At 42.0% G+C, this 13926-nt stretch overlaps 1 protein-coding gene across 11 annotated transcripts in view; it reads right to left on the reverse strand.

Moving 5' to 3' along the window:
• Cacnb2 (calcium voltage-gated channel auxiliary subunit beta 2) overlaps positions 1-13926 on the reverse strand; it is a 341467-nt gene that overhangs the window by 11177 nt on the left and 316364 nt on the right. For 8 of the 11 annotated variants that reach the window (XM_032884171.1, XM_032884170.1, XM_032884173.1 and 5 more), the window contains 3 exons: positions 10676-10809; positions 7091-7171; positions 6609-6667 (listed from right to left, as the gene is read on the reverse strand). In XM_032884171.1, coding sequence (XP_032740062.1) covers positions 6609-6667; positions 7091-7171; positions 10676-10809 — 274 coding nt within the window. Of the gene's footprint in view, positions 1-6608; positions 6668-7090; positions 7172-10513; positions 10534-10675; positions 10810-13926 lie in introns of all 11 variants that reach the window. The other 3 variants (XM_032884175.1, XM_032884174.1, XM_032884179.1) reach the window with 1 other exon arrangement.

Genomic DNA, 13926 nt, shown 5'->3' on the forward strand with positions numbered 1-13926 from the left:
GATTCAGTGCCTCTTCTGACCTCCATGCGCTCCAGACAAACACATGACGAACATACATACATGCAGACAAAACACATTCAATAAATAGAGGCTTGAAATACACTTGTGTAAGTACAGACATATACCTATATTTATGTATGTGTGTACACACAGATACATGTTTCAAAACAGACTTATTAGGAGGGATAATAGTTTATTATGCACCTGTCTTGCCCAGCATTTAATGGTTGCTTACCAAGTCTGATTAAATTGTCCCTGGAACTAGAAAGAGATCCACATTTACTGATGAAAAATAAAACATGAAACCACACAAGACTTAGAATGACATTGTGTAAATTATGTAAACAAAAGCAAAGACCACTATTAATCTAACTGAGATTTCTACCTGTAGTCTTAGCCCATGTACAGTGCTGTGACACAGGAAGGTGGCAGACCAGCCCTCCTTCAGAGAACTAAGAATCCAGTGACAGAGACGGAGAATGACCATGGTTCCGAATGGTAGCAGTATGGTATGAGGAGTACACGTGGCCTATGAGAGCAGTAAGACGGTGAAAGGGTTCATACAGCACAGAGATAAAGTCATCGTATGTGGAAGGGGAAAATAGGAAGCAGCTTGGGAAAGCTGAGTATTCAGGGAATATTCACATAGGCATTAGGAAAAGTGTGAGACAAAGAGAGACAGAGAATCCCCAAAGACACTGGGGGCCAAAGCTGGTGACCAAAGCCAAGAGGCTTAAAGTCTGTTCTCAAGGCAGAGCATCTCAGACCATCAAGTGCCTACTAAGAATTACTTTTCTATTTGGTATAAAACCACAGACTTAAGTAAGTTGTAGGGGTGCCTGACTACAGGGACATTAGATAGCAAGGGAAAAGTGATTCTGACTGTTGAGTTCCCATCCCACTCCATTTTGATCTTTTGGAAGCCCAACTTATGCTCATTACATTTATGTCCTTGAGGTATCAGAAAGGAGCCTGATTTCTGAACAAACAACACAGTGACTAAACTACATGTAAACAACCACTTGTCTCCTCTATGAAATACTCAACAAGTGTGTCTTAGAAGGAACCATGAAGCCAGAAAGCCAGGCCTGGGAGCATAGCCCTTGCTGCTTCTGCCTGTTTGCCCCTTCCTTAAATATAAGAGCATGACTAGGCACCTTTGCAAATGTCTTATAGGAGAGACTACGAAACAACTGACCATTAGTAAATAGATACCTTGAAGGCTAAATTATGTTCATAGAATTGAAACAAAGTTTATGCTTAAAACCTCAAGACTAAGACGCTTTTAAAAATTAAAAAAAAAACTGACGTAGAATTGAAAATGGTGAAAATATGAAGTTGGGTCTCCTCTGAAAGAATACAAGCAAAGAGAGAAAACAGAAGAGTAAAGCTTGAAAATTAAAGAATTGCCCAGCAGTTCAAATTCCGAAGAGTTAAAAGCTAAAGAATTAATTCTAGAGTCAGGAGTCAGGATTTTTATATTAAAAGCATCTAGCACTGATTGAAATCCATCCCAGACATAAATCCCATCACACTAGGAACCAGACCTCCCCCCCCCCCAAAAAAAGAAAATTCCAGAGGAAAGCAGGGCTTTAGATTCTCAAGAGCAACAATGGGGCCAGAAGGTTACAAAGCAAAGGCCTCCAGAATCCCCAGGCTGAGGCCAAGTGCCACAGGACAACCTTGTCTTCCCAGCACTTGGAAGATGAAGCATCTGGACTCATAGTACAAGGTCAGCCCCACCTATATAGTGAGACCCCCATCTCAACAGTAACAAGATCCTTAACCGTTTACATCATCAGTTAAGTAGGTTGATTGAAGACCTTTGTAGACATTCTAGGTCTAGGATTGATGGGTCTGTTTGACTAAAATGGAAGAGGAAAGCTGGATGGACAGATGACAAGGATGAGGACAGATCCAACCCAAAAGCACGTGGGAGAAATCCCTAAGCATGGTGGCCAGGATGCTAGTACAAAATGCTCTTGTGTGCTTGGGGGTGAGGTGGACATCACTGGGAAGCTCCAGCTATGCCTCATATAATAGGGTTCCCTTTATGCTGAGCACAGAGAACACATGGCTACTAAAGTCATCACTCCTAAAGTACAGTTACAGAATGCCTGCTGTATGTTCACATGGGTCAGGTGTATTTATCTGGGCAACACAGTGAAATGACCCCACCCCCATATCATAAAAATAAGTCTTTCATAGAATGTAAACGCTTATGTAGGAAAAAAGACGGCAGAGAAGCAGACAGATACCTGATGTCAGTGTGGCAAGTTCCATTAAGAAATTAAGGCAGGTTAGTGAGGATGGAGGTGGGATAGCATGGAAGGTATAATTCTGAACTGTCCATTAATGTGGAACTTGGAATGAGGAAGTCTTACGGATACTGAGGGAAGGGGATTCCAAGATCAGATGGAGTATCTAAGTGATAAGGACCTTCATATAACATCCAAGTGGGACCCATGTGATGCTGATGGCCAAAGGACTAGTTAGGTACCTCCTCAATGGTGACTTGTTTCCTACTGCTGATGCGGAAGCCTTTCTATGCTTCATAACTCGTTAACTTGAATCAGCCCCCAAATAATTGAGGACCTAAGGGCAAAAATTCTGGAGATAATTAGGTTTAGAGTAGTGGTCCTTAACCCTTGCAGATTATGTAAGTCATCCTCTAAGCATCTAATGACAGAGATGTCCTTACCTCATCCTTTGAATTTGGTCCAAGACAAAATAGGATATAGACTCTCAGGAGGGTTGTTCTGTTTACAAGATATACTCTATGCCACCTAGGCATCAAACTTGAGCTCTTTCTACTGCAGCCTCCTGAGTACTGGAACTATAGGTATGTGTCACTTAAGCCTGGTCTCTTCCCTGACCCCTCACATGTACTTCAGGTAATTGTGTTGAGCAGCCAGTATATAAAACCATTACTTTTGAAGACATCTCACATTTCCTACACCAGACAATGAAGTGATGTAATGATTTCCAGGATTATTGATTTCCAACCAGAGTCCTTCACAGACCATTCTGAAAGTGACATCTACTGTATCTGGAGCAATTCGGCACATATGCTAAACAATTCAGGGCTGACAACTGACATTTTGCAAGTCACCAGGGAAGAAAGCCACCAGTTTTACCCCAGCTGGTAGCCTGTGTCTTTCACCACTGCCTTGTTAATGCTTCTGTCATTGTTCTGCAAGTTAAGATTGCTTCACCTACATCACAGAAGTGGTTATGGCAGCCCTACCCTACTACTCCTCAACAGAAAGAAGAGGATTTATTGGCTCTTCAGGACAACACACGTGCTGTTTCACTGCCCACAGTGACTCTCAACTACTCTCCAGAGCTCCCACAAATGATCTTAACTGTGAGGACTTAATACCACAATTCTTGGCAGCCTAGGACCTTTGTTTGGGCAACATGCCCCACCTTATTTTCCCTTGTAGCCCTAACATTTTTTAAATATAACTAATTTAGTGAATTGTAAAGATTACTTAAATTTTCTTTTGGACTCCTGTAAACCCACACATCTGAGGCTTCTGACAAGTTTCTACTCTGTGTCTGCCTTGTTTTGCCAACATTAAAGGCATTTAATGGAACAGTTACTCTAGATATGCTCCCATGAGTAAAGTTGATATCTGTACATATTGATATTCTGCTTTATGGGTTCTGGTCCCTGTATGGTTTTAGGCACCCTTTATGCATGGTCACAGGTCTAGAGTGTTGAAGTGCAGCACCTAGTTCAAAATGGGCAAAGCAAGCCCATCAGTAATGCACATGGAAAATACTGTTGTCTAGAGACAGTAGATTGCCTCTACATGCTGTTATTTTGTTTATTTGCTTCCCAGATAAAAATCAGCCCCGTTATGTGGTTCTATAGAAAATGTGTCTGGATCCAGATTCATAAATGCTCAGGATTGGACAGATGTAGTAGATTGGCAAATCTTACGTGTCCATCTTTTGCATTTAGAAAACAGCAGTGAGTATTTCATTTATCCATCTATCTATCCATCCATTCAGAGACACCGCATTGCCTACGTTAGCAGAATTCGGGAATTATGCAGATAATTCTAGATTGTGATAAATGATAGAACCAAGAACAATGAAGTAAAAGTCAAACTAGGACCATTCAAAGCCTGCCTTTCCTGGCACAAATGACCAGCTACTTCATAAAGTTATGAAATAATCTAACAGCATTTGGCCCCATAGCCCTTTAATGTCTTCTGTACTTTCCTAACACAGCTGCAGTCCCTCTTCCTGTTTCTTTCAGTCCTTTGCTTCATCACACACTGTGTCGGTTATGCTGTTTGCCTACCTGTGCCAGCAATGATTGTATGTGCAGGCATGGTCTGTACAGTACTGCATAGAAATCTGTAAGGGCACTGAAATGTATATGTGCGGTAAATTCTATTTTTCTTGTTAGCATAGAGGAAGAAGAATATGGCAAGGAACTAGATTTACCATATTGGAAATGCAAACCTGCATGGTACACTGCACGCTTCCAGGCTGCTGTTATCTGGTCTCAGTTTAAACCTTGAGGTTTTTACATTCTGGGTTTTTATCATGTCTCTGACAGGTAAGGGATTGGCCTAGCATTTATTATGACACCCATTGATTATTTGAGTCCAGTCTGTCTTAAAGTTGTTGCTTTCTGAGGTCTCTGTGATTGAAGAAAGTGGTTTCCTTCAGTTCAGTTTCATCCAAGTGGATATTTGTCATGTTTGTATACTATGTTTGTCTAGAATACTGTAGTTCTTGTACCAGTGTTTATAACCTCAACTTGGCCTGACCCCACTTCTTTCTTAAGATCCCCCGGCCATACTGCTCCCCAGATAAACTATGTCTTGTACTCACTCTTTGGTCTTCAAGAAGGCTTGTACCATGTCCTCTTTGTAGACCTCTATCTCCCATGAAGCTCAGGTCCCTGTCATTTTTACTTTTTTTTTTTTTCCAGTTGAGGAAAGGAAGCCTGAGTCCCATCTCATAGGAAGGACTTTCTAGATATATAATGTCGATTTCCTGTGTGTGTCCTCAGTGTTCTGTAGTTCTTCTGTATACACGATGCTGCATCGCCTCCTGACCTTCATTCCACTGCCGCCCCATACTGGCCATGCCCTCCCCCCCCCCGTTTCAGTTGGTGAGATCTTAGTAGAAATAAAATCCTTCTGGATGGGAACATCCTCAAATCTGTTGGTTTCTCCTTTCTCCTACCTATACATTGTATATGCACACACACACACACAGACACACACACAGACAGACACACAGACACAAACACACAGACACGCACACAAAGAGACAGACACACAGACACAGACAGACACACACACACATCCGCATGCGCATTCACTTTGTGCTTTTGTTTATATTCTATTTTGCTGTACAAGTTTCAACTTAAAATTTACGCACATGCTCTAAAAAGACATGGACAGAGGCTTCCCTGTGTCTACATTTCTCTAGCAAAGAAAACCATGATTCATCTCAACTCTCTTTTCACATTGAGTACTTCTTCAGGCACTGAGCGTGCCAGGGTTCACAAAACACTGAAGGACCCCGCCCTCACATTCTAGCTGGGGAATAATAACAAAACAGTCATATGAAAGAACACCAGAAGAATGGAGAAGGGAGAAAGGCCACATTACCAGCACAGGATGTGCAGGAAAGGTTCATATCAGAGGGAACAGCACAAACCAGGTACTGTGTGGGCATGGGCCTAGCTGGCTGCAGCACAGGCAATGCTAATGAAGGCAGTGTCAGGGAGAGTCTGACAGGAGTGGATCTGAAGACATGATCGTGAATACAGTCAGTGCAATCCAACATGTTCTGCTGTGAAGAAATGGGGAATGCGGCAGCTGGATGAATGGTGGGAGAGCACTAGGTCAGGTATGAGGTCAGCTGCAGTAGTTCAGGAAATACTGATGAGGAGAGGGAGATATGTGAGGATCATGTCTGGGTAGTTTGAGAAGGAAATGGGAATGCGGTGGTTGTGGGGAAGTTAACCACTGCTGGGAAACCACAGGATGGGGAAATGCAGAGAATTCAGGCAGTCATGCAAGTGGGGGGAAAGGTAACGGGGTCACTCATGTCTTCTCTTGGCTTTTAATCCTCCTGCCTCAGAAAGAAGCTAGTTGTGAGGCCTGGAATGGCTTTACTCTTCTGCCTCAGTTCTATCTCTAGGGTTCCGGGCATGTGCCAGTCCCTCCTTACCTCTTAGTGAGAAAAGAACACAGGTCACTTGGGGAGAGTGTGGTGAGAAGAGGTTAAAGGTCAAAGGGGGAGAGAGCATGACTGGGAAGTCTTAGAAGGAAGAGAGAATGAATAGAACACGGCATGCCTGGGATTATCTCAACAGCCTTAAGGTGGGTCATGAATTGGGAGTAAGACAATGACCTGGGGCCACAGTCAGCTTATAGATGAAGGTATAGGGACCAGAATATCCTGGGTTGAGAATACGCAGCACAAACAGTGGCTCAGATTGCACTAAAGGCACCCTACTTCCTGTCAGAGCAAAGAAAAATTTACTCTTGGGATCAAATATCTTCTTCCCCACAGGGTTTGACCATGTTCAAGACAGAACTACACAAAAACCAGCATTGTAAAATACTCACCGTCCTTCAAATCTGTGTTTTAGAAAATCAAACAGTGCTTTTTGCATCATATCTGTGACCTGTAATTGAATAAATTAAAATGTGATAAAAATCTGATGATAAAAAAATTGTTACTGATCACAAGAACCAATTTTACTTTGCTTCGTTATCACATAAAAATGAGGTTAGCATGTTTCCTGTTTTTAAACCCTAATGAAATGAGAAGGTAAAACTTCCGAGCTTAGGGTGTTTTAATAGCAAGCAATTGCTTTGCAGGGCCTCTGTTGGATGCTGTTTCCTGGGTGGGCTGGGTTGTAGCTAGCAGGGATGTCCAAGGCAACCTTTCAGGGAAGCAAAGCACACAGACCACAGCCAGAAAACAGTATGCTCTGCTGCTGTGAGTCAAGTTCCAACTCCGTCCACTGAAGGAGGAGGGCGTCATCACAGAGCATGTTAGCAGGCGAAGGCCAAGTGTACTACAGAGAGTGGTATCCCCAACTCACCTCATACCCCTTCAGGGAGGGGCCCACCAGCACCACTGGTCTCATGGATGGTACCACATCGTAAGGAGGAGTGTGCTCTGTCTGCAGAGAAATGAGACATTTTAGACTTCTAAAGCCAGTGGATCTGAAGTACTTCATGTATAAGGCCCTCTTTTCTGAACTCTGTAATATACAAGCACTAAATTTTCATAACTGTCTCTTTTTAGGTAGTAAACCTAATGAAAATTAAGTCTGTTTTATTTTCCTAAAGTTTAAGACACTAAATAGTCTGGTTTCCTTGCCCTGGACTAGTTGAGCATGCCCAGTGCAGACTGGGTGCCTTCGACTCGACTGCACTCTGCGGAGTTGCTCTTCAGGTACCCTTGGGTTTTCAGAAGAGTTTAATGGATCACAGTTAATTACGAAAGAAAGATAAACCCCTGTCTCCTTTGCATGTGATGTGTTGGCCTTACCAGTATACCACCTAGTTTCCAAGCATGTGTCGCTAACTGCCAACTGCTTGGAGTGCCACTGCAATGAAGAGGAAGCAGACATTGGCTTGCACGCATGCTGCAAAACAGCTGCCATCACCATCGGTCACCACTTCAGGATTAATGCTTCGAAATTTGGGGCCTCTCTTTCCTGACATTGAGCAACTTCTCAAATCAAGATTTATGTGTATTGGAAAGAAGGTGAACAATCTGTAATAATTTGACTACTTCGCACAGCTAAGCTGTTTCTCAAGCAAGCATTAGCCGGTTTCTGTTCCATAACTGATTCGTGCCTTCCTGTAGGTAATTTATTACATTTTAAAGAAGTCTAGGGCAGGAGCTAAACTTCATTGCCGTTTCTAAAACTATCACCGTTTGGCTTGCTTTCTTCGATTAAAAACCTGGAGCTTAGATAACGCAGTTAGCTCGATGGAATGTAAACAAGCTCTTGTAGGGCAGCTCGAAAGCGATGCAGAACTACCATTTTAACGCATAAGAGCAGGGGAGAGGGGTTGCAGGTACTCGGTGAGCAAATCAATTATACATCCTCCCCAAAGGAGCAGCTGAAAAATATATTTAAATGTCACAACAAAAGAAATTTTCTTTATGCTATTTTAAGAATTTGATCAACTGAGGTACATGTAATATTTGCATCTTTGAGTCACTGAAAAGCTCCCATCACAAACTGGCTGTATTTTGATACTTCTGTTGCTTATGGGCTATTTAGACACACATCAAATTCAACAGCGTCAACCCCACCAGTAGTCGTAGACCATATAATCAAAAGAAAAAAATACATTACTGTGAAAGGGCCATTCACCTTTTACTGCTTAATATTTTCCCTAGCACTCAAAACTTCCTTTTAATAGACACAATAAAGATAAAGTGCATATTTGAATGAAATAAAAACACGACAAACACAGTACAGTAACATCACAAAAGGCAGACAAGCAGACAAGCAGCACCCTAAAAGCAGCCTAAAGCACAGAAGGCGGCTGGCGTGGATTCGCGCACAGCAGACACTCTTGTTCTGCGTTCTATGTCAGCACAGAGCACGGAACACTAGAAGAATGAGCACGTGTGCGGCATCGTGAGCATATTTGTTAAGTGGTTATATTTCATATCACTTTGGTTTGCACTGAAAATACCTAGAAGTCACATCCCTTTGATAGTACACACCTCCACCCTTTCTTCATTACTTTTAGGATTATAAATTACAAGCATTGCAGTAACTATTACGATACTAATAAAAGTAATTAAGCTATTGTAATAAGCTATTAAGGAATCTGGGTGGCCCAGTATTAGATAGGACTTTGGTTCCTTCAGCCTGTGACAGTCTCTAGAAAAGGGTAACCCATGCTGGTCATCAGGTAGCTTCTGTGTCAGCAGGGGTAACAAGAGAAATTACCTTATTTGATGGAATATTTTTGATACTTCGTGCTGTATAATGACAACATTTTTATCTGCCCTTTCATCTAAGCCATTTTTTTGTTTGAACTCTTTAGTGGAAAATTGAGGATAAAGCTGTTTAATGTTTTCAAATTTGCAGGCAGGTAAACTGCAAAGAGCTCTCTAATGAGCGTGATCAGGTTGATGCTGCTACTTGCTGAAGTCCAGAGAGGCTGAGCAGTGTTGAGTCTAAGAAACACCTGCACTGTGGGCACCTGCGCTGTGGGCACCTGCACGAGGTTACCCAGCTGCAAGCTTCAGTTGTGAGGACGAGGCTGGACCAGAGACATGGGCCATTCGTGTGGAAGACAGTCAGGTCGGGGCTTTCTGTGTCAACAAAAGTTCAGGGGTTTAAAATTGTGCCTGGAGTTCTCTCTTTAATGATTATTTAAAAAGAAAAAAGCAGCTTATTCTTTTGTAGAATGGTAACTTATTGTTACACTCTACAGAGCAAAAACAGGTTTCTTTTTCTTTCTTTCTCTGTGTGCGTGTGTGTTTGTGCATGTGCGTGTATATTTGTGTGTGCCCGTGTGTTTTGTGCGTGTGAGTGAAGGTGAGGCTTTTAATTTGCTGAAGTCTAGGGCAGGATAGATTTTACTTTATACATAAGGTAAAAATACCCATTCTTGTGCCAGCTTGGTAACATTAGGTATTGTGAATCTAAAAGCAAAGCAGATGTGGAAGATGCTGTGTCAAAGGAGGTGAAAAAAATGGAAATTGGGCAATCTTTAAAAAAAAAAAATACCGTTATTAGACAATGAAACACACGGAGGGAAAACTTGAATGAAGAAGTCTTGGGGTCTCCCTGGATTTCCCTCTCAGGGTACAGCAGTGGTATATGGCACCCTGACTGACCAATGGCAGAGGCTCTTCACATGGCCAGCAGCCCCACCGGCTAACAGGTGTGAAGCTGCAATCTGATTGGTGGAGATGGGAAGAACGCTGGGAGAGTGTATGTATGATGATAGGGAAAACTCGCAGTAAACGCTAAATAAGCCTACAGTTCTCCACTGCTCTTGTTCATCAGCAGATTTTGCACCTAGTGGGTTAGAAGTTTAAATACTGATGGAATTTAAAATTGAATGACCTTTTTTCTTTTTAAAAAAATACATAAGCAGTATACCTGGATATCATAAACAAGTATCCAGTAACTGCATTAATATGCTTGATTATAACTTATGTTTCTGGCAAAAAGAGAGGCAGACAGTAAAAACATGTACACATGTACAACTGAGGTATGTTGGACAGCACAGCCAGGCCTGGACATCCTTGAGTATTTAAACAAAGTCCCTTGGTGGCATGTATCATTCCATCAAAAAGGATACGTACTGTAGTGGCATTTCAACAGGGCACTCACGCATTTAGTTGCTGTGAGCTATATGGATTCAGTTAGATATTGACAGACTGTCTAAGGACCAGGATGACTGTCCTTCATAAAACCACGTGAACTGATGCTAATGATGCCATTGGCAGGAGAAACGCGAGCATGTCAACGTTGACTTACCGACTTCTGCTTCTGCTTAGCTACAGCGGCATGGAAAAGAAACAAAGAATAACAGAGCATGCATGTTACTGACTTGTCAAAGGACGCAGACATAACAGGACCGGAAGTGTGACGCAGTGCAGTGGAGCCAGTGGACAACAGGAGCTAGGAAGTTGGGGTTACCTTCTTAAAGAAGGGCATTCTTTTCTCTTTGGAGTGGGGTGACGTTACACTGTTTGCACTGGGCTTAGGGGAGCGGTGGTTTGCTGGAATATCATTCTCTTCTGCATCTAAGCCAGTAGCATCTATGTCTATAGCTATATACAGACAAACAATTCAAAAGTCGTCAGGTGGATAGGAGAGGAAAAGCAGGTTATAAAGAAAATAAAACAAAAGCAAATAGACTGACCACTGTAGAAGATTTATCATGAATGTACAGCCTATTACAGTGTAAAATAAGGATGCAATGCAGTCAAATCTAGCAAGACTGAAAGATACCCTTGTGATAGCTGCTCGCACAAGTCAGCTGGATCTCTCGAGTGCTTTTAGAGAAACACTTTTTACTTGCTTCAAATGTTGATATTCTTCCTATTCGATTATAAATGTAATTTACAAAGCACTTGGCCTTAGTACAAGGTCATGGCTCAGCAATTAGGTAAAAGACAAGTACTTTGGAAACATTTAGTATGATAGGCTTCAGTCTTCTCATTTTATGAAAGGAGAACAGGGACCAGGTAAAAAGTTTCATTAGAAGTATAATAGACATTTAAGAAAAAGAGAATAGAAAACCCTTAATCCAGGATATACCCAAGAAGTCATAAATGAGTGTTAGGGTGTTCGGGGACACATAGGAATGAAGTGACTTCAAGATAGAATGTGTGTCCTCAGATACCCTGACTGATGACTGATGGGAAATACCACATTAACAAAATCATTATTTCAAAGTCAATTAGGATTTCATTATTTCAAAATCAGAGACCCAAGTCTCTGAGGCAGAGTTCAAGGGCTCCAAAGAACAGGCCTCTTGTTTCCTCATGAGTGAAGCTTCCAGGTTGGGTGCTAGGAGCATTTTTTACTCCTGAAATGCGTTTTACCTGAATATACAGCTCTAAAACCAGGAGGTGGGAAAAAAGATGCATACTTTCATTTTCAATTTTCTGAAAACCTTCTACATTTTATCAACTACAGAATCCAGTAGGGAGTTTCTGAGATCAGCTCAAAACCACCCGTGTTTTTAAGACTCAGAGACTGAACCCACAGAATGCCAGGGGCTTGTTCTTGGCAGAAGTCCAGCAGTGCCAGGCTGTGGACCCACAGCTCTTTCCTTAGAATTGTGCCCATGGCTGCACCACACCACCTTGTAGGTGAGGTGCCTTCACCATCTGGATGCATTCTTTCTGTTCCTTTTACTTCCTCATTGGTCATGTCCATGGGACCAGGGTTTAGAACAGTATCAGAAATGAGCTTACTAGGTAATTACTTTATGGCCGGAGTAGGCCAAGCAGTAGAAAAGGAAACAAATTCACCCCATAAGACCATTTGCAAAATGTTAACTCCTGAACAAACACCACAGTGCACTGATTTAAGGAACAAATAACTCGGTAGAGTAACAGTTTGTCCTTAGGTTCAACTACCCTGAAACACAAGCTGAACGGAGGCTTACAGCTGCCGCTCCTGACCTTTTCAAAGGACCCAAGGTCATCTGGTACACAGCACATTACTTTGCAGTTTTACAGTTACTATGACTTGAGCGGTTTCAGACTAGAGAGAGGCAGATCTCCTGTTTAACTGGTTGGTTGGTTTGTTTGATGGATGGATGGATGGATGGATGGATGGATGGATGGATGGATGGATGGATGGATGGATGGATTGATTAGTTCAGAAGTCTGTGAAGGGGTGAACTTCTGGCACTTTAGCACAGTGCTGCAGCTCTGGTAGTTTATGGGTAAAGGACTATCTTTTGGTCTAGTATATGCATAACTAGTTAGTTAAAGGTTCAGGCCTTGGTCTGCAGAGCAGTGCCACAGTCAAGATTTCAGGTGTTGGGAACCAATCTAGACGTTTACACAACACTACAGCTTTGCTCACGTTGAAGGACTTTTTAATGTGCTCGTTAACAAAGAAGCACACTGTTAACAACATCCGGACAGGAAGGCGGGCATCTAGGTTACTATTCTAATAACAGGTCTTAACCAATATCAAGTCTCTTTCCCTTCTGGTGGCATATTCCCATATACTCTATCCTTCTGACCTTTCACTGGGTTTAGGAAAGCCACATCTGGGCATGAGCACCCTCCAAGAACTTTATTGGAACCAAAGCTAGAAACCCCAACAAATACGAGAGCTCACCGGCTTCTAGGATGGTGACATTTCTGAAGTGGACTTTAGGATTTGTCTGCTGAATCTCATCTGTTGTGATCATCAGATAGACTTGTTTTAAAAGGAAATTCTTAACAAACAGATTTTAAACTGGAAATGCATAATGACTGGGTATGCATACAGGTCTAGCCCAGGCCAGGGTGAGATGTTCAGTCACTCACACAGAGCCTGGATTCCGGAAGGAAATTCAACTGCATCTCAGCAGCACGGGCCCCAGATCTCTTTCCGGCTTAGTGCTCGGTGACTTTTTGCTTTACCTTAGGTCGGGAAGTGTTTGCAGAATTCTGAAACAATTCTAAATGCAGATTCAGAACACATTTACCAAGCTTTCCTAGCCTTTCAGTTTCTGTTCCCTCACCTAACTCAGATGATGCTTCTCATGAGAGACACTACCCACATTAATCACACACTTCTATTCCCTTATCCAGGCAAACATTAGCATTACTTGGGAAAAGTATTTCCACATATTTAAAAAATTTCATTCCTTTTCACTATCATTTTCCTGCCTCATTCCTTATTTATTTAGAGAAACTTAGAAACATATTTTAGCTTACTCTTAGAGCTTGGGTCAAGTCAAGCCAAGTTCAGGGATGAGGTCTAGGCACAGGTGTAGTTTGAGGCATGTGTTGTGCAATCTCATTACATATATGGGGATTGGAAATTACTTCTTGGTCTAGCAGTGAGTTGGGAACTAAAGTTAGAACCTCTGGTAAGCAAAACATTAAGTTACACTCGAAAGCCAGTCCACATTTGCTACAGAGCAGTTAGTTGTCCTTGGTAGGAGACTTGGAAAAAATTTCTCCATGATTTTCTGAAGATTCTTTTTAGATCCACTGAGCTCCTGATAAGAAACTCATCAGAGAGCTTAGGTATTCTGATAGTGTATCTTACATTTGGTTTGTTTTCTCCAGGCCAATCGATCTCAGTGTTTTCTCTTCTTAGCATGTAGGGAAGTTACTCTCAAGTCCTGTATCTTTTAAATACTCCAGTGAAATTTTAAGCTCATTTTCATGTCATCATGTTTATGATTTATGGACAGATTTTTCAGTAGTGAT

The sequence above is a fragment of the Rattus rattus genome, chromosome 14, assembly GCF_011064425.1.
Source record: "Rattus rattus isolate New Zealand chromosome 14, Rrattus_CSIRO_v1, whole genome shotgun sequence".
In the NCBI taxonomy this organism is placed as follows: domain Eukaryota; kingdom Metazoa; phylum Chordata; class Mammalia; order Rodentia; family Muridae; genus Rattus; species Rattus rattus.